Below are 26304 nucleotides of genomic sequence, written 5' to 3'. Positions count from 1 at the left end.
CTTTTAGCTGATTAAAGCCACAGTTTACTCTTCCAACTTTTGTCTGTCGTCATTGATGGTATATCAGACAACAGTTCATTAGCTGCTTAATTTCCACAGAATCGGATTGGTGCTCCCCGAAATGGTCAAAGTAGGATTGCCTTGGTTATCCAGGCACATCTGACAAAACTCAGCCAATGTGTTGACCCAGAAACAGTAGAAGAGGGGAAGGGGGGCTTACCGAAGAGGAACAACATGTGAACTGTTACCGTCTCATCTTCTTTCATGTCAGTGTAAAAATGCAAACTTTAATAAAATATTTTTTTTACATGATTAAAAACTTAATGTTGAACTGTTAAGTATACTTTACGAAAATAGCATGTACAACTACATATTCAAATAAAATTACCATTACTATGTGCACTTGACTGAGAGGTTGTGCAGAATTAAACTGAGCTTACAGTTAGTTACCTCTCCTGAGTAGTTCTCCTTCATGTAAAAATCTCGTTGGAAAATTAACAACAGATTTTTCTTTCAACTATACCCGACTTTTAGATAGATGAGCTTTCCAGCAGAAATAAGCAAGTAACAATTAGAAGCAAGAATGCCTTGGTTTCTGAGCCCTGGGCCACAAGACCAACTGTAATATTCATTCTTGTCACCCCGGCTGAGCTGAACAACTTGGGAAAAATTAGGGAATGCAGAACCGATATGAGTATGACTGAATAATAACAAGTTGCATTTATATAGTGTTACGAAACCCAGCTGATGTTATGTGCGCGTGCTCCAATCTGAAACACTAGTTCTGCATGCTGTATTTTCTTTTGGATATTAGCGCGAAGCAACTACGGAAACAATAAGAATTCAAACCTCTCCTTAATTAAACAACAATAAAAGTATTTATTAAAGTAGAAAGGGCTTAGCAGGTCGTAGATAGCACGTTCAGTGAGGTGGCCACAACGCAGGTGAGGATTGAACAGGCAGAAAGGACATGGGTGACAACCAGGCAGAGTAGTGCAGGAGTCCTCTGTGACCATCCCCCTTTCTAACAGATGTACCATTTTGGATACTGTTGGGAATGACTATGTAGGGAAAACAGTGGCAGTCTACTTCACTGCACCATGGGTGTGTCTGCTGCACAAGACGGGAGGAGGAAGTATGTCAGGGCTATAGTGGAAGGGATTCAATGGTAAGGATTTGGATTTACTGTCACATGTACCGAGGTACAGTGAAAAGTATTGTTCTGCGTTCAGTCCAGACAGATCGTTCCATACATGAAAAAAAAACATAGGACATATGATAGATACACAATGCAAATACATAGATACACACATCAGGTGAAGCATATAGAGTGTAGTACTACTCAGTAGAGAAGATGTGTGGAGAGATCAGTTCAGTCCATAAGAGGGTCAGTCAGGAGTCTGGTAACAGCGGGCAGAAGCGATTTTGTGATGGATTGAGCTGTGTTCTCGACTCTCTGTAGTTTCTTATGGTCTTGGGCCGAGCAGTTGCCATACCAGGCTGTGATGCAGTCAGATAGGATGCTTTCTATGGTGCACCTATAAATATTGGTAAGATTCAATATGGACATGACAAATTCCCTTAAGTTTCCTGAGGAAGTATAGGCGCTGTTATGCTTTATTAGTCGTAGCATCAACATGGGTGGACCATGAGAGATTATTGGTGATGTGCGCACATAGGAATTTGAAGCTGTCAACCATCTCCATCTCGGCACCACTGATGCAGGCCAGGTGTGTGTGTGTGTGTGTGTGTGTGTACACTATATATCGCTTCCTGAAGTCAATGATCAGCTCCTTAGTTTTTCTGCCATTGAGGGAGAGATTGTTGTCATTACACCACGTCACTAAGTTCTCTATCTCCCTCCGTACTCTAGCACATCATTGTTCGAGATCCAACCCACTACAGTTGTGTTATCAGCAGGCCTGTAGATGGAGTTGGAGCCACATTTTGCCACACAGTCGTGTGTATAGGGAGTACAATAGGGAGATAGGTATGCGACCTTGTGGAGCCCCGGTACTGGGGACTATTGTGGAGGAGGTGTCGTTGTTTATTCTTACTGATTGTGGCCTATGAGTCAGGAAGTTCAGTTGCAGAGGGAGGAGCCAAGTCCTTGGTTTTGGAGTTTAGAAATGAGATTGGCTGTAATTATGGTGTTGAAGGTGGAGTTGTAGTCAATGAATAGGAGTCTGATGTAGAAGTCCTTGTTGTCAAGATGCTCCAGGGATCTGTGAAGGGCCAGGGAGACGGTGTCTGCTGTGGACCGGGTGTGGAATTGCAGTGGATCAAGGCATTCTGGGAGTATGGAGTTGATGTGTCTCATGACCAACCTCTCGAAGCACTTCATAAATGATAGATGTCAAGGCCACCAGATGATAGTCATCGAGGCACCGGTATGGGGGTGGTCTTCTTGAAGCATGTGGGGACCTCGGAACAGAGTAGTGAACAGTTTCCGAGTGCACGACCAGGGACTCCGTCCCTTTCCGAGGGTTCACTTTCAAGAAGGCCGATCTGACTTCGGAAGCTATGACAGTACGAATGTTTGTGTCCGAGACGGCTGGGGCAGTTAACAACGGTTTCTTGGTTGCCTGCTCAAAACGAGCATAGAATGGATTGAGTTAATCGGGGAGGGGTGCACTGCTGCCGAAGATTCTACTCAGCTTTGCTTTGTGGCTTATTTTGTTGTTTAAGCCTTGCCACAACCACAAGAGTCCGTGTTGTTAGTCTGCGACTCTAGCTTAATCTGGTATTGTCTCTTGGCATCCCCAATAGCTTTGCGGAGGTTGTACCTAGATTTCTTGTATAGGTCAGTGTCGCCTCTCGAACACCTGAGACCTGGCCTTCAGTAGGGAGTGAATCCCCGATTAAACCATGGTTTCCAGTTGGGGAACGTATATACTACCTTCTTTTTAAAAAAAATATAGAAAATAAATTTAGAGTACCCAATTCTTTTTTTTCCAATTAAGGGGCAATTATGACCAATCCACTTATCCAGCACATCTTTGGGTTGTGGGGGTGAGACCCATGCAGACATGGGGAGAATGTACAAACTCCACATGGACAGTGACCCGGGGCCGGGATCGACTCAGAGTCCTCAGTGTCGTGAGGCAGCATATTAACCACTGCACCACCATGCCGCCCTCCGTGCGTACTATCTTTTTTGACATGCAATCGTCTCTACACTTGCTGATGACAATCTGGCAGTGGTGGCATACTCGTTTAGATTGGCCGCTGAGTTCTGAATATGGACCAGTCTACTGACTCCAAGCAGTTGCATAGGAGCTCTTCTGTAGACTCAGACCAGCATTGCACGACCTTCTTAACTGGATTCTCCTGCTTAAGTTTCTGCTTGGGAACAGGCAGGCATTTCTGTGGCCGCAAAAGAGACTCCAGGGTGGTATGTTGCCGCCCTGTGCCAGGGTCAAGAATGTCACTGAATGGCTGCAGGCATACTGAAGGAGGAGGGCAAATAAACAGATATTGTGGTATATACTGGTACCAATGATAGAGACAGAAAACAAGATGAGGTCCTGAAAGCAGAATTTAGGGAGCTAGGAAGTAGATTAAAAAACAGGATTCAGAAGGTAGTAACTCTGGATTATTTCCAGTCTCATGTGATAGTGAGTACAGAAATAGGAGGTTAGTCCAGATGAATGTGTGGCTGGAGAGATGGGAGATGGTGCAGGAGGGAGAGCTTTAGATTTCTGGGGTTTTGGGACCATTTTTAGGGACAGTGCCTACGTGGCACACCCCGACGGGCACCAAGACACAGTCTCCCTCCGGGACCTGGCATCCGCTGGGTCCCCAACCACGACCCCTGACCTGGCACCGCTTCCCCCCTCCCCCGGTTGCCTCATTCACCCCAGCGCCACTCACCCTCCCTCCAGCGAACCTCACTGTAGCCCCCACCCCAGCGCGATCCGTCCTCCCACTGGATCCACTCAGGGGTGACGAAGATGAGGACAACACACTCCCGGAGTCGCAGGTGACCATGTCAGCGCCCACATCACCACCAGGACTGAGGCAATTACGGGGGAGGGTCAAAGCCCCCCGACAGGCTTAATTTGTAATGTTTTTGTCACCCACCCCCGCCGGACTTATTTTTTTAAAACAGGGGATGAATGTGGTAAACACCACTAGTGATATGTTGTATGTATTACGGCACTGCCTGTATATTACAGGTACGGCGGTAAATCCCTGCCTACTGGCTCCGCCCAGCAGGCGGCGTATAAAAGTGTATGCTCTCCTGCGCTGCTTCCATTCTGGTCTCAGCTGCGGGAAGCACAACATCTTGTGCAATAAAGCCTGGATTGTTTCACCATTCTCGTCTCGTGGTAATTGAAGGTACATCAAGGAGATTTACCAAGATGTTGCCTGGGCTGGGGAGTGTTAGTAATGAAGAGAGATTGGATAGACTTGGATTGTTTTCCTTGGAGCAGAGAGGACTGAAGGGGGACATGATTGAGATGTAGAAAATTATGAGGGGCCTATGTTTGTTTGCATTTGGAGAAGGCTGCCTGGAGTTCAGTCTGGGAACACGCAGGAACAAACTCAAAAACAGTTTCTTCCCCGCTGTTACCAGACTCCTAAAGACCCTCTTATGGGCTGACCTGATTAACACTACACCCCTGTATGCTTCACCCAATGCCGGTGTTATGTCATTACATTGTGTACCTTATGTTGCCCTATTATGTATTTTCTTTTCATGTACTTAAATGATCTTGCAGAAAAATACTTTTCACTGTACCTCGGTACAGATGACAATAAACAAAATCCAAATCCAAAGAAGTCTTTGTTTGGGAGGGGGAGGGGAACGTCAACAGGGAGCCTTCCGCCTTGAGCTGAGGCGGGGTGTGGTAGGTCATTGGTAAGTGCCTTTGGGCTGCTGCGCTAGCAGGTTACGCTGGTGAATGGAAGTGAGGTAGTGGGGGAGAAGGCCGAGGGGTGGCCGGGAGAGGGGAGGGAGGAGGGGGGGGGAAGAAGGGGGGAAAGGGGGGGGGTTATTGCGCTATGGCAGGGGGTGAGAGATGACATGGTGATGAGTGGAGAAAGGGGCCATCTGGGGTGGGCTAGGTATAGGGCGGAATTAAAGGGGCAGGAATTAAGAGGGGAAGGTGACAGACGGTAGAGGGGATTGGAGGCATAAGCCTCCGGTAACGCTGGTTTCGTAGAACGTCCGGGGACTGAATGGGCCGGTTAAAAGGTCGCGAGTGTTCACCCAACTCAGGAGCTTGAAAGCGGGGTTGGCCTTTCTACGGGAGACGCACCTCCGTGTGAAGGACCAGGTTAGGTTAAGGAAGGGGTGGGTCAGGCAGGTTTTTCACTCAGGGTTTGATTCGAAATTGAGGGTAGTGGCGATTTTAATGAGCAAAAAAAAATGGGATTTACGAGTGCGAAGGAGGTGAGGGATCCGGTTGGGAGATATGCGATTGTGAGTGGGGCATTGGAAGGGGCACCGGTGGTGTTGGTAAATGTGTATGCCCCAAATTGGGATGATGTGGGTTTCATGAGAGGTTGTTGGCAGCAATCTCGGACTTGGCCACGTACCATTTGATCATGGGAGGAGATTTTAACTGTGTCCTCGAGCCAAGGGTGAATAGGTCGAACCCCGGGTCGACGGGTAGGGTAAAAATGGCAAGGGAACTGGTGGGGAATGAAATGAAAATCACTTGTCACGAGTAGGCTTCAATGAAGTTACTGTGAAAAGCCCCTAGTCGCCACATTCCGGCTCCTGTCCGGGGAGGCTGGTACAGGAATCGAACCGTGCCGCTGGCCTGCTTGGTCTGCTTTAAAAGCCAGCAATTTAGCCCAGTGAGCTAAACCAGCCCCAGTGATGGGGAGAGGATGGGTATGGTGGATCCATGGTGCTTTCAGAACCTGGGGGGAGTTTGACTCGAAGTTATGGAGGTTTTTCTGATAAGGTGCGGGCTGCAATCAGAATGGGGAGGTGTCGGTAGCCATTTTTTGGGAGGCACTGAAGGCAGTGGCCCAGGGGGAAATTATTTTGTTTAAGGCCTAGTGTGGATAGGGAAAGGAACATGACCGCCTCGTGAGGAAGATAGTGGAGGTGGACAGGGAATATTCGAGGGTGCCCACCGTGGAGGGATTGGGGAAGAGGAAAACGATGCAGGGGCAGTTTGACAAGCTGACAACAGGGAGGGCAGAAGGGCAACTGCGTAGGGCAAGAAGGGTGCAATATGAGTATGAGGAGAAGGCGAGCCGCATGCAGGCGCACCAGCTGCGGAGGCAGAATGCATCCAGGGAAATATTGAAGATACGGACTGAGGCTAGGGATGTGGTGTCAGAGCCGGAGAAGATAAATGAGCCATTTAGGGATTACTACCAGCGACTTCATGAGGCAGACCCGGGGGGAGAGGAGGGGTAAATGGGGCGGTTTCTGGATGAGCTGGAATTTCCCCAGGTGGAGGAAGCAAAGAGGCAGGCAGGCATTGGAGGAGCCCCTGGGCTGAGGGAGGTGCTGGACAGTATCAGGAGCATGAAGTCGGGGAAGGTCCCTGGATTGGATGGGTACCCGGCAGAATTTTTAAATAAATATTTTTATTCTCCTCCTTTTTCATATGTTTTGCCAAATTTACACCCACTAACAATAAACAATAATCAGTAACGAATGCAATGTCAATCGCCATATCGATAACAACAATCCCATCCTCCCACCAAACCCCCAAACAGCAGCCCGCATTTTAACATAAACAAATAACAAAAAGGAATCAGGAGTCACCCATAGTCATCATTAACACATACAGTCCCCCTCCCCCCAACCCTCCCAAACCCCCCCCTAATGTTCGATGTAATCCAATTCTCGAAAGTGCATAATGAATAATGCCCATGAATTGTAGAACACCTCCATCCTTCCCCTCAGTTCAAATTTGACCTTCTCATGAGTCAAGAATTCCAGCAGGTCCCCCCGCCACGCCAGGGCACAGGGTGGAGAGGTTGATCTCCATCCCAACAGGATCTGCCTTCAGGCAATCAACGAGGTGAAACATCTGCCTCCATGCCCGTTTCCAACCCCGGCTGGTCCAACACCCCGAATATGGCCTGCCGAGGGCCCGGGTCCTGTTTCACGTGCACCACTTTACACATTACCCTAAAAAGCTCCTTCCTGTAATCCTCCAGCTTTGGAGAGGACCAAAACATATCAACGTGGTTGGGGGGGGGGCCTCCCCCGCAACGTTCACACACATCTTCTACCATCTCAAAGAGCAGGCTCATCCTCGCCCTTGTGGAGTGTGCTCTATATACCACCTTCAGCTCTATCAGCCCCAACCTCGCACATGAGATGGAGGCGTTCACCCTCCGGAGCACCTCACACTAGAACCCCTCCTCCATCCCCACTCCCAACTCTTCCTCCCACTTTGCCTTGCTCCAGCGGTGCCTTCTCATCTTCCAAAATAGCCCCGTAAACTGCCGACACTACCCCCTTCTCCAATCCCTCTGTCGACAGCACCTCCTCCAGCAATATGGAGGCCGGCTCTACCGGGAAGCTTTGTATTTCCTTTCTGGCAAAGTCTCGAACCTGCATGCATCTAAATATTTCCCCCTGCTCCAGCCCATACTTCGCTCCCAGCTCAGTCCTGCAAACCAACCCCCAAGAAACAAATCTTTTAGTGTCCCAATTCCTTTCTCCTCCAATCTCTGAAAATTTCCATCCCACTTCCCTGGCGCAAATCTATGGTTCCCCCGAATCGGCATTTCCCTTGACCCTGCCCCCAACCTAAAGTGCTGGCAAAACTGCCTCCAAATTCTCAATGAAGCTATTACTACCGGACTCACTGAGTATCTCCCCTGGGCCGTCGGGAGCTGCGCTGTTCTCAGCACCTTCAATCCCGACCCTTACACAAACTCTCCTCCATTCTAACCCACTGGGTGTCAATCCCTCTAACCCAGCTCCGTACCTTCTCCACATTCGCCACCCAGCAATAAAACAACAGGTTCGGAAGACCCAAACCCCCTGCCTGTCTTCATCTCTGTAGTAGCAGCTTTCTAATTCTACCCGGCGGAATTTTATAAAGGAATCTGCGACGGACTTGGCACTTCGGACGGGATTCTGCCTTCTGGGAACGAAGTCCCAACGCCGGTGGGAAAACCGGCGCCAACCACTCCAGCATCAACAGCGCTGGAAAGTGAGGAATTCTCCGAACTTTCGGGGGCTAGGTGGACGCCGGAGGGGTTGGCGCCGCTCCAGCCGGCGCCGATGGGCAGGGTCGGGTTCGCGCATGTGCGGAACGGACGGCATATTTCCGCGCACGTGCAGACCGGCTGGTGTGTTTCCGCGCATGCGGGGGGGGTTCTCTTCTCCGCGCCTACCTGAGGGCAATATGGCAGAGCCCTACAGGGGCCCGGCGCAGAGAACAGAGGTGCCCCCACGGAACAAGCCCGCGTGCAGACCGGCAGGCCCCGATCGTGGGCCAGGCACACTTACCTGCCAGGTCCCGCCGTGCACAAGGTGTATAATTCACGCCGGCGGGACTGGCCAAATCTGGACAGCCGCTCGGCCCATCGGGGCCCAGAGAATCGCCAGTGGGGGGGGGGGGGGGCTGTCAACGGCCCCCAACCGGCATGGCGGGAATCCCGAAAACGGAGGCGGAGAATAGGGTAGCCGGCGGTGTGGCGGGATTCGCGCCTCCCCCCGGGAATTCTCTGACCCGCCAGGGGGGGGTCGGAGAATCCCGGCCCACATCTGTTGGGGGCGTTTAATGAAGCACTGGAGAAGACGGAGTTGGCGGGGACGATGACGCAGGCAGTAATGACACTAATCCCGATAAAGGGGAAGGACCTGGTGGAATGTGGGTCGTATAGGCCCATATCACTACTGAACACGGAAATGAAAGTATTGGCTGAGTTACTGGCGGGGAGGATGGAAGAGTGTGTTCCGGGGGTGGTGGCGGAAGATCAAACAGGTTTCATGAAGGGCAGGCAGCTTGCGAGTAATATTAAGGCGGCTGTTGAATGTGGTGTTGAAGCCGTTGGGGACTCTGGTACCAGAGGTGGTGGTGTCCATGGACGTGGAGAAGGCATTTGATCGGGTGGAGTGGTGGTGCTTGTTCAAGGTTCTGGGAAGGTTTGGGTTTGGGCCAAGATTTGTGGCGTGGGTGCGGTTGCTGTATGTGGCACCAAGAGCGAGGGTGAGGACAAATGATATGAGCTCACAAAGCTTTGACTTACACAGGAGTATGAGGCAGGGCTTCCCGCTGCGGTTTGCGCGCCGGGGGGGGGGGGGGGGATGGTATTTTCAAGGGCCTTCGCCTCTCTGATTGCACCGTGGAGAATTTTGCTGGAGTGGCGGTCGGCATCGCCACCAGGGGTAGCGGCTTGGTTGGGTGGCCTGTACGACTTCCTGCGATTAGAGAAGATAAAGTACGAGTTAAGGGGCTCTTCAGGGGGGTTTGAAGAGAGGTAGAAAGGTAGGGAATGTTTTGATACACGTTTGTAATAAAATACATTTTTTTAAAAACAAGTCTTGTGACTATTAATTTTGTCCCAAATTATTGTTTCCAGAAGCTTCCCCGCCATTGAATATAAATTAAACCTTTATTGCAGATTGTCTCTGCTTATACAATGTCGCTAAACTAGGTTCAAATGGCAAAAGAGCTAACAGCTCTTACATTATTTTAGAGTATAATACTCTGGCAGGACACACTCCCAGTGATTTCCACGCATGGCCAATCTGTCTGATGGTATATAAAGGATAAATTAATTAAGTCAATACAGGTAAAATTCTTCAGAATAGCTACACATACCTTAAGATCAGAAGAGGAAAGCTTTTCAATTCTTCTGTCGACCTCTGGGGAATTTTGTTTCTTTGTAAATTGGACAAAGCAAAGTTTGCCTGTCTCCAGAAAAGCTATGATCATAAAATTGTCTGCAAGTACAGCTAAACAAAACCAAAAATAATTAAAACCATGAAACTCAATTATTTTCCATATTCTTGCTCTTCCACAGTCTGACTCATTTAAAATCTGGTTCCAGGGCGGCATGTGGCACAGTGGTTAGCACTGGGACTACGGCACTGAGGACCCGTGTTCGAAGCCCGGCCCTGGGTCATTGTTCGTGGGAGTTTGCACATTCTCCCAGTGTCTGCGTGGGTTTCACTTCCAGAACCCAAAGATGTGCAGGTTAGGTGGATTGGCGATGCTAAATTGCCCCTTAATTGGAAAAAAATAATTGGGTACTCTAAATTTCTAAAAAAAAAAATCTGATTCCAAAGTTCATAACTTTATCAACTTTAGAAACACCGGCGGTTGTATGGCACGGTGGCGCAGTGGTTAGCATTGCTGCCTCACAACCCAGGTTCGATCCCAGCCCCGAATCACTATCCATGTGCAGTTTGCACATTCTCCCTGTGCCTTCGTGGGTCTTACCTCTACAATCCAAAGATGTGCAAGGTAGGTAGATTGACCATATCTTTTTATTAAAACAGTAAAAAAATATATACAAGGCAAGGCCAAATGGTACAAACACTAATTTTGTGTTGGACAAACAGGGTACCCTCCACTCAGTACCAATGTATGGGGAGAGGGGGTGGATACTCTGATTATTAAAACAGTTCACAACACAGTTGTACAAAAAACAAATGGTACAAGCACTAAACTTTGCGTTGGAGAAACCAGATACCCTCACCTCTGTACCAACAGAAGGGAAAGGAAGGGGGTGGTGGGGAGAAAGGGGAAAGGAGGGTGGTGGGGAGGGAGGGAGGGAGTCAGGGTTTTGGTGGAGGCGGGGGGGGGGGGGCAATAGGGCACTACCTGAACTATCTATGAAGGCAGAAAAATAAAAGAACCTTCAATTATGATGTGCCAGATTCCGGGAGTCCCCCAGAGGGGGTTGAGAGGCGACACAGTGTCAGGCACGAGTGAGCACCGCACCCCGCTACAGAGCGCCTCATGTGCACCCTGCACTGGGCGGCTGACAACCTTTGGACAGTCACCCTCCGGCCCGAATCTTCTATCACACTGAGTGCGGCGGGCGACATGGGCCCACCAACCAACCCTTAATCCCGATTGGCCATGCTAAACTGCCCCTTAATTGGAAAAAATGAATTGGCTACTCTAAATTTCATTTTAAAACAAAGAAACACTGGCAGTCAGTTTGCTGGCAATGTAGCGATAGCCCAGACTAGTGAATAGACAGTTGAATGCATGCCAAGAGAAGCTAGCCTTCTCTACCACTTGGTAAATAATGTTAGCACAGCTGACATCTATCATCATATTATCACCATTAGAGTTCTGTGTACTGTGCCGTCAAACGTCGGGATTAGCAACCAAGCTGCAGCAAAAAAATCATTTATTACAGAAGTGGCATGGCTCAAACATTACTCAATATCAACTGCTGGAAAAATATTATCCATAACCTAAATCTGCTTGGTTAACATTTACAAAGTGACCTACAACACTTATATTCGAGAGGGAAAAATGCAAATTTTGCCTGAGTTGATAAATTCCCTCCCAGGAAAACCTTCTTCTTTACACTTTATCTATCACTGATTTAAAACGGCACACGATTAATGTACATGAGCATTTTGAAAAGAAAGTGACAAAGGCCTTCAGTGATGTGGGGACCAGAGAAGCTGATATTGTTCTCCTTAAAACAGAGAAAATTATGGATAAATTCAATGAAATGTTCAAGATTGTATGGGGTTTTGATAAAGCAGATCAGGAGAAACCTAATAGTGGCAGGAAGGCCAGTAACTACAAAACATAGATTTAAAATAATTGGCAAAGAGTTTTTGAAGAGGTTTTTATAAACACAAAGTTATTATTCGGAATGCGCTACCGAAAATGGGCAGTAGAAGCAGGTTCACAAACAATTTTCTAAAGGGAATTGGACAAATACTTGAAAAGGAACAGGTGTGGATTTATGGAAAAAGAAAGGAAAAAGGGACTATTAATATAGTTCTTCCAAATAGGCAGGATGGCCTCTTTCGGTGCTTATGATTTTTTTGGAAAAATGTGTAAAAGATCTTTAGCCTAAACAGTTTGCAGCTGAAGAAAAAGTAATCACCACCAACCATTCCTCCCACCACCGATGCCCACCTCTTCCCACCAGCTGAGTGATAAACAGTCCTCAAAATTGAAGCAACTCACACTCCATTTCCCCCCCCCCCCATGGCACCCTCCCACTTCAAGAGGCCTGCACATCAATTTTCAACCAGGACTCATCTGCCCACCACAGAGGAAAAAGCATGCTGAAAAATCTCACTACTACCCACCTTCAGATTTAAAAAAGACATCACCAGCATAGTCCCCAAGGCAACATTTGACCCCTTCTCCTCCTCTACCCGGCTCACTCTTTTCCCTATGCTTTAACCCTCCTTCTTCCCACTCCCCTTTTCCCCACTCTAACTTTTTTTCCTCACTGCTCTTCATTTCCCTCCCAATCCTCATCACCATCCATTCTGTAATAAATCCATGGAGGCAGAAGTCCCTTCACCAGAATTCCTTTTATTTGCAAAACCAACAGAAGAACAACCAGGTGCATTCAGCTTGCTGTCTACACTGGGAGTGCAGAGGATCTGACACTCCCTGTTATATACAGAAAAAGGGGATCCCTGATTGGGCCACTAATCAAGGAACTCTTATGCCAATTGGCCAATCTCGAAGGCCTGGCCAAGTCATTACACCCCTCCCCTCCAAAGTCCGAGGAGCTCCTGTGGTCCTCGTGACTCACTGGTCTCCTGCTTCATTTCTGTGCGAGTCCAGATCTTCCACTAGGTGCCCATCTTTTTCGATGAGAGTTCCTGAGGGGCAGTTCATCCTCTTCCTCCGGCGGCAGAGCCGCGGCGCCATCCATGGTGTCCATATCCGAGTCTAATGTCTTCACCCGTGGTGCCGGAGGGGCGTGAATAGTTTGTCGGGTAAGACTCTCCACGGTCCTCAGTATGCTTGCTGGTCAGAGGCAGCTCCAGGGAGGAAATAAATCTGAGGCCCACACCTGGTCCAGGTTCTTTTTTACTACACGTATCTCATACAACACAGGTCCGGTCCTGGCCTTGTCCGGTCCTGCTACTCATGTGGGTCATTGGCATAATTTTTGACCCATACCTTTTCACCCACGTTGTACTGCCTTTCTCGACGAGTGTTGTCGTGGCCCCTGCAATGGACCTCTTGGTGTCATTCATCCACCTAAATGGAGGAATAATAGACTCAGCCTGGTTCAGTGTTGTCTGCCCATGAGTAGCTCCGCCGGGGCTATTCCCGTTGTGGCGTGTGGTTGTCCTACAGTCGAATAGCCAGCATGACAGTTTAGTCTCTACTGATGCTGCTAACTGTTTTTTCAACACGACTTTGAGGGTCTGGATGGCTCTCTCTGCCAACCCATTTGATGCCGGGTGGTATGGTGCCATCCTTATGAGCCGAATACCATTTGACTTCATGAATTATGTGAACTCCTGGCTGGTGAAAACCAATCCATTATCTGAAACTAACACCTCCGGGATACCATGCATTGCAAACGTGGTGTGAAGTTTTTCGATGGTTGTTGCTGTGTTTGCTGGGTTCATTTTGTAGACATCCAGCCATTTGGAATGGGAATCTACTGTTACAAAAAACATTGAACCCATAAAACGAGCCTGCAAAATCGGCATGAAGTCGCGACCATGGTCTACCTATCCAATTCCATGGGTGCAGCAGGATTGCCTTCTGCCCTTGTTCGCATTCTTGGCACTGACCTATCGATGCCACTATGTCTGTGTACAGGCCCGGCCACCAGACATAGCTCCTGGCCAGAATCTTAATTTTTGAGACTCCAGGGTGCCCAGTTCAGCCAGAATGGCTCGACGGCCTTGACTTGGAACTATTACTCGAGCTCCCCATAGCAGTATCCCGTCTTCCAGTGATCTGCTCACTTCTGCTCCAGTAGGGGGTGGAATTCCACCTGGTCTTTCCATCTCCCCCGTTAGCACCATGAGTTTTATTTTTGCTAAAACCGGGTCCCTTTGTGTCCACAAAAAAATGTTTTGTGCGGCCACTGGAAGAGTGTCCAGGAAATGTAGTGTCATCACCGTTTCTTCTATTCTGGGTACCAATGGCGGGGTGTTCGGTAATGGCAGCCTGCTTAGTGATTCGGCATTTGCCACCCGAGTTCCTGTTCGATGCTCCAGTTGATATTGGTACGCCGCCATTAGCAGGACCCAGCGTTGGACTCGGATGAAGCTATTAGTGGCACCGCTTTGTCTTCTTTCAGCAAGCCAAGCAACGGCTTGTGGTCTGTGAGTACTGGTGAAATTTCTTCACCGCGAAGATCACAGCCAGTCCTTCTTTTGCAATTTGGGCATACTTTCGTTCTGCTGCTGCTAACGTCCTGGAAGGAAACGCTACAGGCCGTTCCTGTCCATTTTGCCCTCTGTCTGCTAGAACTGTCCCAGCGCAATATGGAGACGCGTTGCAAGTGTGCACCAACTCTTTCCTGGGATCGTAGTGTGCCAAGGCGTTCTCTGAGGAAAGCTGTTGTTTTATCTTCTTGAAAGCCCTGTCTTGGCGGGCGGACCACTCCCAGGCTTGCCCCTTTTTTAGTAATTGGTGTAGGGGGTGCAGGATGGAAGCTCTGTTCTGTATCAACTTTCCGTAGTGTCACCAGTCCTAAAAAATATCTTAATCTCTGGATTGTGGTGGGGGCTGGGGCATCTTTAATCACCCTTACCCGATCCTCCAAAGGGTGTAGCACTGACTTGTCAATCTTGCACCCCAGATAAGTTACTTGAGGTGCTAGAAAAACACATTTCTCCCCCTTTAGGCGCAGGCCTGTTGCTGAAAACCTCTTAAGGGCTTCCTCCAGGTTTTGCAGGTGTTCTGCCCTTGTTTTTCCCTTAATGAGGACGTCTTCTAGGTAAATTGCGACCTGTGGTAACCCTTGTAAAGTATTATCCATTGTCCTCTGGAATATTGCACAGGCTGATGATACCCCTGAAGGGTAATCTTATGTACTGAAAAAGGCCCTTCAGGGTGTTTATCGTTGAGAATATTTTGCGGCTCTTCGTCCATCTTCAGCTGTAGATATGCATGGCTCATATCCAGCTTTGAGAATACGAGTCCTCCAGCCAGCTTTGCATACAATTCCTCAATGCGGGGAATTGGGTATTTGTCCAGTTGAGAGTAGCGATTAATCGTTTATTTGAAATCGCCACAAAGGTGGACCAAGCCATCCGGATTAAGGATAGGCTCCACGGGTTCCGCCCATTCTGCAAACTGGACCGGTTTTATTATTCCTTCCCGTTCCAATCTTTGGATTTCCGTATCGACCGTCAGCGTTAACGCAAAGGGTACTGGTCGGGCTTTGTAGAATTTTGGGATTGCCTCTGGATCTATGTGTAGTGTTGTCTTTGCCTTCTTTATTGTTTCGAGCCCTTCTCGGAAAGCCTCTGGGTATCTGCACAGGAGTTCACTCAGGCGACCATGTTCCAGCTGGAAAATGTTTACCCAATCCAGCTGGCTCTCTTTTAGCCAGTTTCGTCCCAATAAGCTTGGTCCCGCACCTTTCACTACCATTAAAGGCAGCCTAACCAGTTGCTCTCCATAAGCCACAGGTACATGAGCTGTGTCCAACAGTCTCAGTGGTTCCTCTGTGTATGTCCTTAGTTTTGCCGAGGTCCTAGTTAGGGATAAAGGTTGGAGTCCAGTGCGAATTTTATTAAATACTATTTCGCCTATCACTGATACGGCTGCTCCCGTGTCGATTTCCATTAATGTGGGACATCCATTCAACCTTGTGGTTAATTTAATGGGTTTTGATTGAACCATTGCTACACAATTTAGTTGTTCCTCGTCGGAGATAGGTAAGGCTTCTAGGGTGTGCATTCTCCTGTACCCCAGCCTATGTGTCCTTCTCCAAGATGTTGGTTTGGGTTTCTATTTCTCCTCTCTGGCTCCGATCTCTGGCAACAACTACAATACCTTGCCAGGCGAAAAGTTGCAGGGGCTGTCGTCTGTCTGGTCATAATTTTCCCTTGCTTGGGAGCAGTTCTGCGAGTGGGCCTGGGTTCCTTAGTATCCGAGTCGTTCTTGAGGGTGGCTACGCAGTTGCCTATTCCCCAGCGTTAGTCCCTTAACTAAGTTCTACTGGTGTGGCGTCTACCTCCATCAGAGTACCCTGTAATTCATGTGCTCCGCTCGCCGCTTTTTCGAAGGACCATGCCAGCTGCAATGCTTGTTTTCAATCCAGCTCGGCCTCTGCTAGCAGATGTTTTTGTATTGCTAAATTATTTATTCCGCACACCAATCAGTCTCGGAGCATATCATTTAGCGTCAGGCCAAATTTGCAGATCTCAGCTAATTGACTTAATCTTGTTAAAAAGTTAGTGACTGCCTCCCCAGTGTCTCGGAATGCTGAGTAAAACCGATACCTTTACAGGATCAGAGATGGCTTTGGGTCATAGTACTCTTTTACGAAGTCCGTCAATTCCTGGAAAGTTTTCATGCCCGATGCCTCCGGAAAGTGAGACTGCGCATAATGGCAAAAGCTGCCGGCCCACACAGGGTCAGCAGAATGACCTGTTGCTTTTCATCCTGAACTATATCATTTGCACTAAAGAAGCACTTGGGCCCAGCCTTCCACTGCAGGGTCAAAAGAATCCAACTTCCCAAATAAAGGCATATTGTCTATCAGTAGCTTACCCTCAATATGTGGCAGCGACCAATGAGCAGGTTCCTTTGGGTTCTTCAGTTTTCCTCACCGCCACTGTAATAAATCCATGGAGGCAGAAGTCCCTTCACCAGAATTCCTTTTATTTACAAAACCAACAGAAGAACAACCAGGTGCATTCAGTTTGCTGTCTGCACTGGGACTGCAGAGGATCTGACACTACCTGTTCTATACAGAGAAAGGGGTTTCCTGATTGGGCCACTAATCAGGGAACTCGTATTCTAATTGGCCAAACTCAAAGGCTTGGCCTAAGTCATTATACATTCTTATAATTTTCTTCTTCAGGCTTTTCCTTATTTCCACATAGCATCCCTCCCTCGTCACTCTCTCTCCTCGGTTCCTCCTCCACTCTTCCTTTCATCATTCTCCGTTACTTACTGCTATCCCCTCCTTCTCGTTTGCCTTTTCCTACTTCCTCTCTCCCACTTCCCCTCTATCTCCTTCACTTGCCAGCCTGATCCCCTCCCTACTTCTCTCCTATTCTCCAACCCACTTTTCACCCATCTCCCTGATCCCATTATGCTTCCTTTTCCCCTAAACTCTCCCTTCACACTTCTCTATCCACCATTTCCTTTTCTTCCTCTTCTTCCTCCCTCTGCATCCTTCCTTGCTCACTCCTCACCTCACCTTCTGTCCTTCTTTCCGCTCTCTGATCCCCTGCCCTTTTGCTGTCAGTCCTCCATGCCCTCCTCTGCCCTTTCTCCTCCCCTCAAACCCATCAGCCTGTTGCTCCTCTTCTTCCTTTCCCTTGCATCATCAGTACTTTGGTTTTAATTTTTACGTTCTGATATTAGTCTTTTATGCAGTATTTGTACATGAATAAAATAATCTATAGGTATTGTAAAATAGTTCTTCACAACTAAATTTCAATTTTTCTTGCAAACTATCTTTTCATATTTAATGGCACACTTTGTTTAAATAAACAAATACTTAAATTTGAGATTGCAGGATACATATTTAAAGTTGCTAAAAATTCAAAATTGCCATGATATTTTAGCAAAACGTTTCCCCAAAAAGCAGTAGCTGTTAAATCGGATTTTAAATAGTCCCTGACATTACATAAAATATTAGATTAAGTGAAAAAGTATTGGTATTATGTTTACAGTATCCAAATACTGATTTAAAGACACCATTGTGATCCAGAATCTGCCATTATTGATGTGACCACGAGTAGCTTTGATGAAGAAAGGTGAAACTTTTAGAAATTGACTTAATATGCGTTAAAAAAAATACTATCTGGAGAGCTCTTTATACAAAGCATATTAATAATTTATAACTGAAAGGTTGTCACTGTGACAGTACATGCAGTTACTTGTTGCTTTTACAAGTCCCGAGTGAGAGTAATTAGTAAGTCTGTTGCCACATCATTTTTCATCTGTCACTGTTAATTTACACATTTGATTTTCATGTGGATAAAATTACCATCATTGATGGTGTCAGAGATGAGCCTCCCCACTAAGGTCCTGTCGATCATGGCTTTCTCCAGATGTGGCCCAGAGAGGCTTAATGACACCAATGCACCTGAACCAAAGAAAAGCTGAAATAGACAGGACATGATGTTAAGTGTAATCTTTGAAGCACAATGTTACACAATGCCTTCTCTGTAACCACCAAAGCACCATTAAATATTTTCAAAGTTGGGTTTGCATGTTTATCACAGTTAGTTTTACGCTACGATATGAAGCTGAGTGTTCAACATCTGGGATTCCTTTTTCAAATTTGGGTAATGAAATAGAGCAAAAGTCATGATAATTTGTAGTCCTTAGAATCATAGAATGATACAGCTGTTATCATACCAGTGATACACTATGAAAAAAGGCTGTAAAAGTTTCAATACAAACACTAGAAAATGTGGCAGGCAGGAGGTTTGGGTCTTCCGAACCTGATGTATTATTACTGGGCGGCGAATGTGGAGAAGGTACGGAGCTGGGTTAGAGGGGGTTGACTCCCAATGGGTCAGAATGGAGGAGAGTTTGTGAACAGCGCCGCTCCCGACGGTCCCAGTGAAATACTCAGGGAGTCCGGTGGTAATAGCTCGTTGAAAATTTGGAGGCAGTTTTGCTAGCACTTCGGGTTGGGGGGAACCATGGATTTGAGCCAGGAAAGTGGGATGACAATTTTCGGAGATGGGAGGAGAAAGGAATTAGGACACTAAAAGATTTGTTTCTTGGGGGTCAGTTTGCAGGATTGAAGGAGCTGGAAGCAGGTTCGAGATTTGCCAGAAAGGAGATACAGAGCTTCCCAATGGAGCCGGCTTCCACATTGCTGGAGGAGGTGCTGATGCCAGGGGGACTGGAGAAGGGGGTAGTAACGGCGGTTTACAGGACTATTTTGGAATAGGAGAAGGCGCCGCTGGAAGGGATCAAGGCAAAGTGGGAGGAAGAGTTGGGAGAGGGTATGGAGGAGGGGTTCTGGTGTGAAGTGCTCCGGAGGGTGAATGCCTCCACCTCGTGTGCGAGGTTGGGGCTGATACAGCTGAAGGTGGCATATACAGCACACCTTACAAGGGTGAGGTGATAGATGATGTATGTGAACGCTGCGTGGGGTGCCCCGCAAATCACGTTCATATGTTTTGGTCCTGTCCAAAGCTAGAGGATTATTGGAAGGAGGTTTTTAGGGTAATCTTTAAAGTGGTGCAGGTGAAACTGGACCCGGGCCTTTGGGAGGCCATATTCTGGGTGGGACCAGCCGGGTTGGAAACGGGTGCGGAGGCAGATGTTGTAGCCTTTGCCTCATTGATCGCCCGAAGGCGGATCCTGTTAGGTTGGAGATCAACCTCTCCACCCTGTGCCCTGGCGTGGCGGGGGAACCTGCTGGAGCTCTCGACTCTTGAGAATGTCAAATTTGAACTGAGGGGAAGGGTGGAGGGGTTCTACAATTCATGGGCATTATTCGCTATGCACTTTCGAGAATTGGATGACATCGAACATTAAGAGGGGGTGCTGGTAGGGTTGGGGGGGGGGAAAGAGGGGGACTGTATGTGTTAATGGTGACTATGGGTGATTCCTGATTCCATTTTGTCATTTGTTTATGTTAACATGTGGGCCAATGTCTGGGGTTTGGTGAGAGGATGGGATCATTGTTATTGAAATGGGAATTGACATTACATTCATTACTGATTATTGTTTCTTGTTGAGTATAAATTTGGGAGAAAATATGTGAAAAAGGAGAATAAAATACTTTTTAAAAAACACCAGTTAATGAGTCAAATTGTACTGTTCCTTCATCCACCTCCAGGGTTTCAATCTCTCCTTCCAATGTTCATTTCCCTTGACCCCTATGTACATTCAAGGTTCACCTTCTCCAGCTCACTCTCAGATATTCTGCCATGCCAAACAGAATGCCACTTCTCTAAAGGCCCAGGGTAAGAAGTTAACAACTTTCAGCTACCTCTTCAGATATTCTGGCTTTTCTCAAGCCCACTTTGCTCCAAATTTACTCCACCAATGTCCTGGCTCTTTAATTCGGAGTCTTTTCCTTTGCTCCTTTCTTTCAACTTCACGTAACAGGACCTGATTCAGATTACTATCCTTGTCCTTTAATTAGACTGTCGTCTTGGGAGCGCCAATGACAACTCCCTGAGTTGGGACCTTCTTTTTCCTTCCCCCTTTCATGCACAATTCATTGGGGAACCTTAGAAACCATAGCAAGGTTACAGTGCAAAAGAGGCCATACGTCTGTGCTGGCCAGAAAGAGAAAAATAAATTAGCTGCTCATTTTAATCTCACTTTTCAACACCTGGTCTGTAGCCTTGCAGGTTACAGCACTGCAGACGCAGATTCAGGTACCTTTTAAATGAGTTGAGCACTTCAGCCTTAACCACCAACTGATGTCCAATGCCCTCTGGGTGAAAAAGCTTTCCTCAAGTCCCTCTTAATCTTTCTTCCTTTTGTGATGAATGTAGGAATTTCAGATACATTATATTGTATGTATTTGGTGCATTAAGGGTTAAAAGCCTGGGATAGTATGCGACTGCTGCAGTGGCGTTTTTAAAAATCCTGGTTTGCAAGGCAGCCAGGCTTTGTGGCTATAAGGGATAAATAAAGCATTCTATAAGGTTGGGCTCATGAAGTTTTGTTCATAGAAAGAGGGTTCCCGACTTCCGGTAGCGGCCATGTCCGAATAGGTCGCGTACACGGCAGATCCCGCCGAGATCGGAGATTCGGGCCCTTTAACGGAGCGGTAGCGGCACTTTGGTGGTGATTCCCGGCGTGGCAAAGGGTGCTGGAGAGGTTACCCTCACTGCTACATGGAGGGAACCAGGAGTGGGGCCGTCAAGAGAGCGATTGCGGGGAAACGAGCGGAGCGGGTCCGGGAAGACAAAATGGCGGCCGGCGCGGACCAAGTAGCGTGGGCCCAGTGGTCGAGAGAGCAGCAAGAGTTTCTGAGAAGCTGCTTCACAGAGCTGAAGACGGAGATGCTGGCCCCTATGAAGGCCTCCATGGAAAAGATGGTGGAGACTCAGAAGGTGCAGGAGAAGGCAATCAAAGAGGTGGAGAGGAAGATATCTGACAGTGAGGATGAGATCCTGGGCCTGGCAGTCAGAGTGGAGGCGCACGAGGCCCTGCACAAGAAATGGCAGGAGAGACTGGATGACCTCGAATATAGGTCTAGGAGTCACAACCTGCGGATTCTGGGCCTCCCTGAAGGTGAGGAGGGGGCGGACGCGAGCACGAATGGGACTGCAATGCTGGGCGCGGGGACCTTCCCGCGGCCCTTGGAACTGGACGGGGCGAGGAAGCCTAGAGCGCGCGAACCACCGAGGACGATGGTGATAAGGTTCCACCGCTTCACAGACAGGGAGCGTGTCTTGCGGTGGGCAAAGAAGGAGCAGAGCAGTAAGTGGGAGAACTGCGAGATTCACATATACCAGGACCTGGGAGCTGAACTGGTTAAGAGGCGTGCGGGATTTAATCAAAGAACAAAGAATCGGGTTAAGGCGGTCCTCCACAGCAAAAGGGAGATGTTCGGGCTGCTGCATCCAGCGAGGCTTTGGGCAACGTAACAGGACAGGCACCATTACTTTGATACGCCGGACGAGGCATGGACATTTATTAAGCATGAAAAGCTGGACTCGAACTAAGGGGCAGGTGCACATGGGAGAAGCTCTTTGGTGGGGATGTGTAACCGGGTGTTGGCCTGATGTAAGGTTGGTAGTAGAATAAGTTGTTCGTTTTCTTTTTCTGTTTTATTTTCCTCAGGGGGCGGGTAACGCCCGGGCTGTGTTTCTCGTTGCATGGGAAGAATCTGGATGGTCCTTGCCCTCTTACCCTATGGGGGAGGGGAGTTGGGGGCCCAAAGGAGGAGACAATAGTAAGATTGAGGATAGAGGCGGGAGCGGCCGGGGTCAGCATGGGTCAGCTGACTTACGGAAGCGTAATGGGGGGGGAAATCAGTGCTAAGCGGGTGCTGAGCACGGGGGGTTGGGGGGGGAATGGGGCGCTGCATTGCTGACTGAAAGGGAGCCAACTGTTGGGGATGGATGGAGAGTTGGATTGGGGGTCCTCCGACGGGCGGGCTGGAGCGAGCGGGGGGCGCGGGCACGTGGCTGGCCGAAAAAGGGAGATGGCTAGTCAGCGGGGGGTCAACCCCCCGTCCAGGCTGATCACATGGAACGTGACGGTCTGAACGTGCCAGTCAAGAGAGCCCGCGTGTTCTCGCGTTTAAAGGGATTAAAGGCCGACGTGGCCATGCTACAGAAGACGCACTTAAAACTCGCTGATCAAACAAGGTTGAGGAAGGGATGGGTGGGCCAGGTGTTCCACTCGGGGCTGGACTCTGAGACCAGAGGGGTGGCAATTCTGGTTAGTAAACAGGTGGCATTTGAGGCAGGGAGTATTGTGGCAGACAAGGGGGAAGGTACATTATGGTGAGTGGCAAGCTGCAGGGGGCCCGGGTGGTGTTAGTGAACGTCTATGCCCCGAACTGGGATGACGTGGAATTCATGAGGCTGGAGTCACGTAATTTAGGAATTCTCCTTTTTCTCCCACATTCACAAAGTGTACTCGCGGATTGACTTTTTTGTGTTGAGCAGGGCGTTAATCCCAAGGGTGGTGGGGGTTGAGTATTCGGCCATTGTGGTCTCGGACCATGCCCCGCACTGGATGGAATTGCGACTGGGGGCGGAGCAAGGGCAGCGCCCTCTCTGGAGACTGGATGTGGGGCTGCTAGCGGATGAAGAGGTGTGCGGGCGGATAAGGAGGAGCATCCAAAACTGTGACAACAAATGACACAGGGGTGGTAACAGCAACAATGGTTTGGGAGGCTATGAAGGCGGTTATCAGAGGGGAGTTAATTTTTATTAGGTCCCAGGGTTATGGGAGAGGTGTTTTCAGAACCCCAAAATGTTTCATGGAGTTCAACCAACCCCCACCTTTAATGGATTGTTGCTTTTGAAGCACACGGCTTGCTCCCCAGGTGTAGTATTACAATTATGGACACATGGTTTTTAAAACAAAACAATGTTTATTCCATGAACTCAAATTAACCTTTTAAATAAACATTGGATCTCTTAACACCCCTTACTCAAAGATAACCCCGAAAATAATACACTACACAATCCTGCAAACTGTTCCTTTACACATCCAAAAGACTTAATAAATCCTTCAAACAGAAACACGTTAGATTTATATTCAATACTGAGACCTTTTTACAATTCCGATTTCACCAAAGGACTAAGAGATAGTCCTTCATGGCAGAGATCACCAGCAATGCAGCTCACAGCCACACCCAAGCTTTCTTCAAACTGAAACTAAAACCCAGAACTAACCTCAAAATGGCTGAACTGAGCTCAGCTCCACCCACTCTCTTAAAGGTACATTGCTTAAACATCCATTTCTTAAAGGTACTCTCACATGACACCAGAGAGAGAAGAGGGAGAGGGAGGAGAGGGAGAGGCTGATGGAAGAGATACTTAGAGTAGACAGGAAGTACGCGGAGACCCCCCCCCCCCCCCCCGAGGAGGGGCTGCTAAAGGAGCACTGGAGATTGCAGGGGGAGTTTGATTTTCTGACCACTGGGAAGGCAGAGGCACAGCTGAGGAAGGTGAAAGGGGCAGTTTACAAATATTAGGAGAAAGCAAGTAGGATGCTGGCGCACCAACTTCGCAGGAGAGAGGTGGCCAGGGGGATCGGGGGAGTGAAAGATAAGGAAGGTAACATGGTCTTGGGCTCAGGGAAGATCAACAAAGTCTTCAAGGAGTTTTATTGTAAACTGTACGAGTCAGAGCCCCCGGGGAGAGGGAAATGGATGAAGCAATTTATGGATCAATTGAGGTTCCCAAGGGTGGACGAAGATCTGGTGGAGGGACTGGGGGCCCCGATTGAGTTGGAGGAGATAGTTAAGGGCGTAGAAAGTCTGCAGTCGGGCAAGGCCCCGGGTCCGGACGGCTTCCCTGCAGAATTTTATAAGAAAACCTCGGAGCTACTGAGCCCACTCCTGCTAAGAACCTTTAATGAGGCAAAGGAGAGAGGAACCCTCCCCCCGAAGATGTCGCAGGCTTTGATCTCGCTCATTTTGAAGAGGGAGAAGGATCCGCTTCAATGTGGGTCCTACAGACCAATATCGCTCCTGAATCTGGATGCCAAACCGCTGGCTAAAATTTTGGCTACCAGAATAGAGGACTGCGTTCCGGGAATAATTGATGAGGATCAGACGGGTTTCGTCAAGGGCAGGCAATTGAACACAAATGTGAGGCGGCTCCTGAATATTATCATGATACCCTCAGAAGGAGGGGACTGCAATGGATGCAGAGAAAGCCTTTGACAGGGTGGAATGGGATACCTGTGGGAAGCATTAGGTAGGATTGGATTCGGTGAGGGATTCATAGGGTGGGTCAAACTACTGTAGCAGGCCCCCGTAGCAAGTGTATCCACGAACCGGCTGAGGTCGGAGTATTTTAGGCTGCACCGAGAGACGAGGCAGCGGTGCCCCCTATCCCTGCTACTATTTGCCCTGGCAATTGAGCAGTTGGCCATAGCGCTGAGGACTTCAAAGAACTGGAGGGGGCTGGTCCGGGGGGCCGGGGCACCGTGTTTCCCTCTATGCAGCTGACCTGCTATTGTATATTTCGGACACGCTATGGGGGAGATCATGCGGATCCGAAGGGACATTGGGAGCTTCTCAGGGTACAAGTTGAACGTGGGGAAAAGTGAGCTGTTTGAAATCCACGCTAGGGGTCAGGAGGAGAGACTGGGGGTGCTCCCGCTCAAGATGATGGAGAGAAGCTTTCGTTACCTAGGTATACAGTTGGCTAGGGACTGGGATGCCTTACACAGGCTCAATCTATCTCGGCTTGTAGAGCAGATGGAGGGAGACTTTAAAAGGTGGGACATGCTCCCACTTTCCCTGGCGGGAGGGGTGCAGACCGTGAAGATGATGGTCCTCCCCATATTCCTGTTCGTTTTCCAGTGCCTTCCCATCTTCATCTCCAAATCCTTCTTCAAGCGGGTGAGCTACTATTGGGCGGCTAATGTGGCCATGATTAGGAAATGGGTAATGGAGGAGGGGTCGGCGTGGGGGCGGCTAGAGGCGGCGTCATGCAAAGGCACCAGCCTAGGGGCACTAGTAACGGCACCGCTGCCGTTCTGGCCGGCACGATACACCACAAGCCCGGTGGTGACGGCAGTATTGAGCGTCTGGGGTCAGTGGAGAAGGCACAGGAAGGAGGAGGGAGCCTCAGTTTGGACACGAAAGATAGACGGGGGGTTTCAAAGCTGGCATAGGGCAGGCATTAGAAGGATGGTAGACCTGTTTATAGATGGGACTTTCCCTAGCTTGAAGGCGCTGGAGGAGAAATTCAGCCTTCCCCCGGGAAATGCCTTCAAATACCTCCAAGTCCGCGACTTTCTCAAAAAACAGGTGGGGACATTTCCGTTGCTACCCCCTCGAAGGATACAGGACAGGATTGTGTCTGGCATCTGGGTAGGAGAGGGGAAGGTGTCGGACATATACCAGGAGCTGCAGGAGGCGGAGGAAGCCTCAGTGGAGGAACTGAAGGGCAAGTGGGAGGAGAAGCTGGGTAAGGAGCTAGATGAGGGCCTGTGGGCTGATGCCCTGGGCAGGGTAAATTCCTCCTCATGTGCCAGGCTCAGCTTAATTCAGTTTAAGGTGGTACACCGAGCTTACATGACGACGGCGAGAATGAGCAAGTTCTTTGGGGTGGAGGACAGCTGTGCGAGATGTTCAGGGAGTCCAGCGAACCATGTTCATATGTTCTGGGCATGCCCGGCGCTTAAAGAATTCTGGCAGGGCTTTGCAAGGGCTATGTCCAGGATTTTAGACATGCGGGTGAAGCCGAGTCCAGTAATAGCGATCTTTGGGGTGTCAGAGGATCCAGGAGTGCAGGAAGCGAAAGAGGCCGAGGTTTTAGCCTTTGCCTCCCTGGTAGTCCGGAGACAGATCTTGTTAATGTGGAGAGACTCAAAACCCCCGAGTGTGGAGACCTGGGTTAGTGAGCTTGCTGAGTTTCTCAGCCTGGAGCGAATAAAGTTTGCCTTGAGGGGGTCCTTGCTGGGGTTCTCCCGGTGGTGGTAACCTTTCCTTGACTTTCTAGGAGAGCGGTAAATTATGCCATTATCTCCCCCACAACTGCCCTGGATTCCTAACATACAGTAAAAGGTTGTCTGCATATAGGGACGCCCTGTGCTCACT

General features: G+C 48.8%; 1 protein-coding gene across 3 annotated transcripts in view; it reads right to left on the bottom strand.

The window, feature by feature from the left end:
• The window catches only part of LOC119971744 (WD repeat containing planar cell polarity effector), a 248136-nt gene that overhangs the window by 143424 nt on the left and 78408 nt on the right, over positions 1-26304 (bottom strand). For all 3 annotated transcript variants that reach the window (XM_038807780.1, XM_038807770.1, XM_038807790.1), the window contains 2 exons: positions 18076-18190; positions 9759-9892 (listed from right to left, as the gene is read on the bottom strand). In XM_038807780.1, coding sequence (XP_038663708.1) covers positions 9759-9892; positions 18076-18190 — 249 coding nt within the window. The remainder of the gene's footprint in view (positions 1-9758; positions 9893-18075; positions 18191-26304) is intronic.

Source organism: Scyliorhinus canicula, chromosome 1 (assembly GCF_902713615.1).
Source record: "Scyliorhinus canicula chromosome 1, sScyCan1.1, whole genome shotgun sequence".
NCBI lineage: Eukaryota > Metazoa > Chordata > Chondrichthyes > Carcharhiniformes > Scyliorhinidae > Scyliorhinus > Scyliorhinus canicula.
This window is presented reverse-complemented; position numbering and strand designations above follow the sequence as displayed.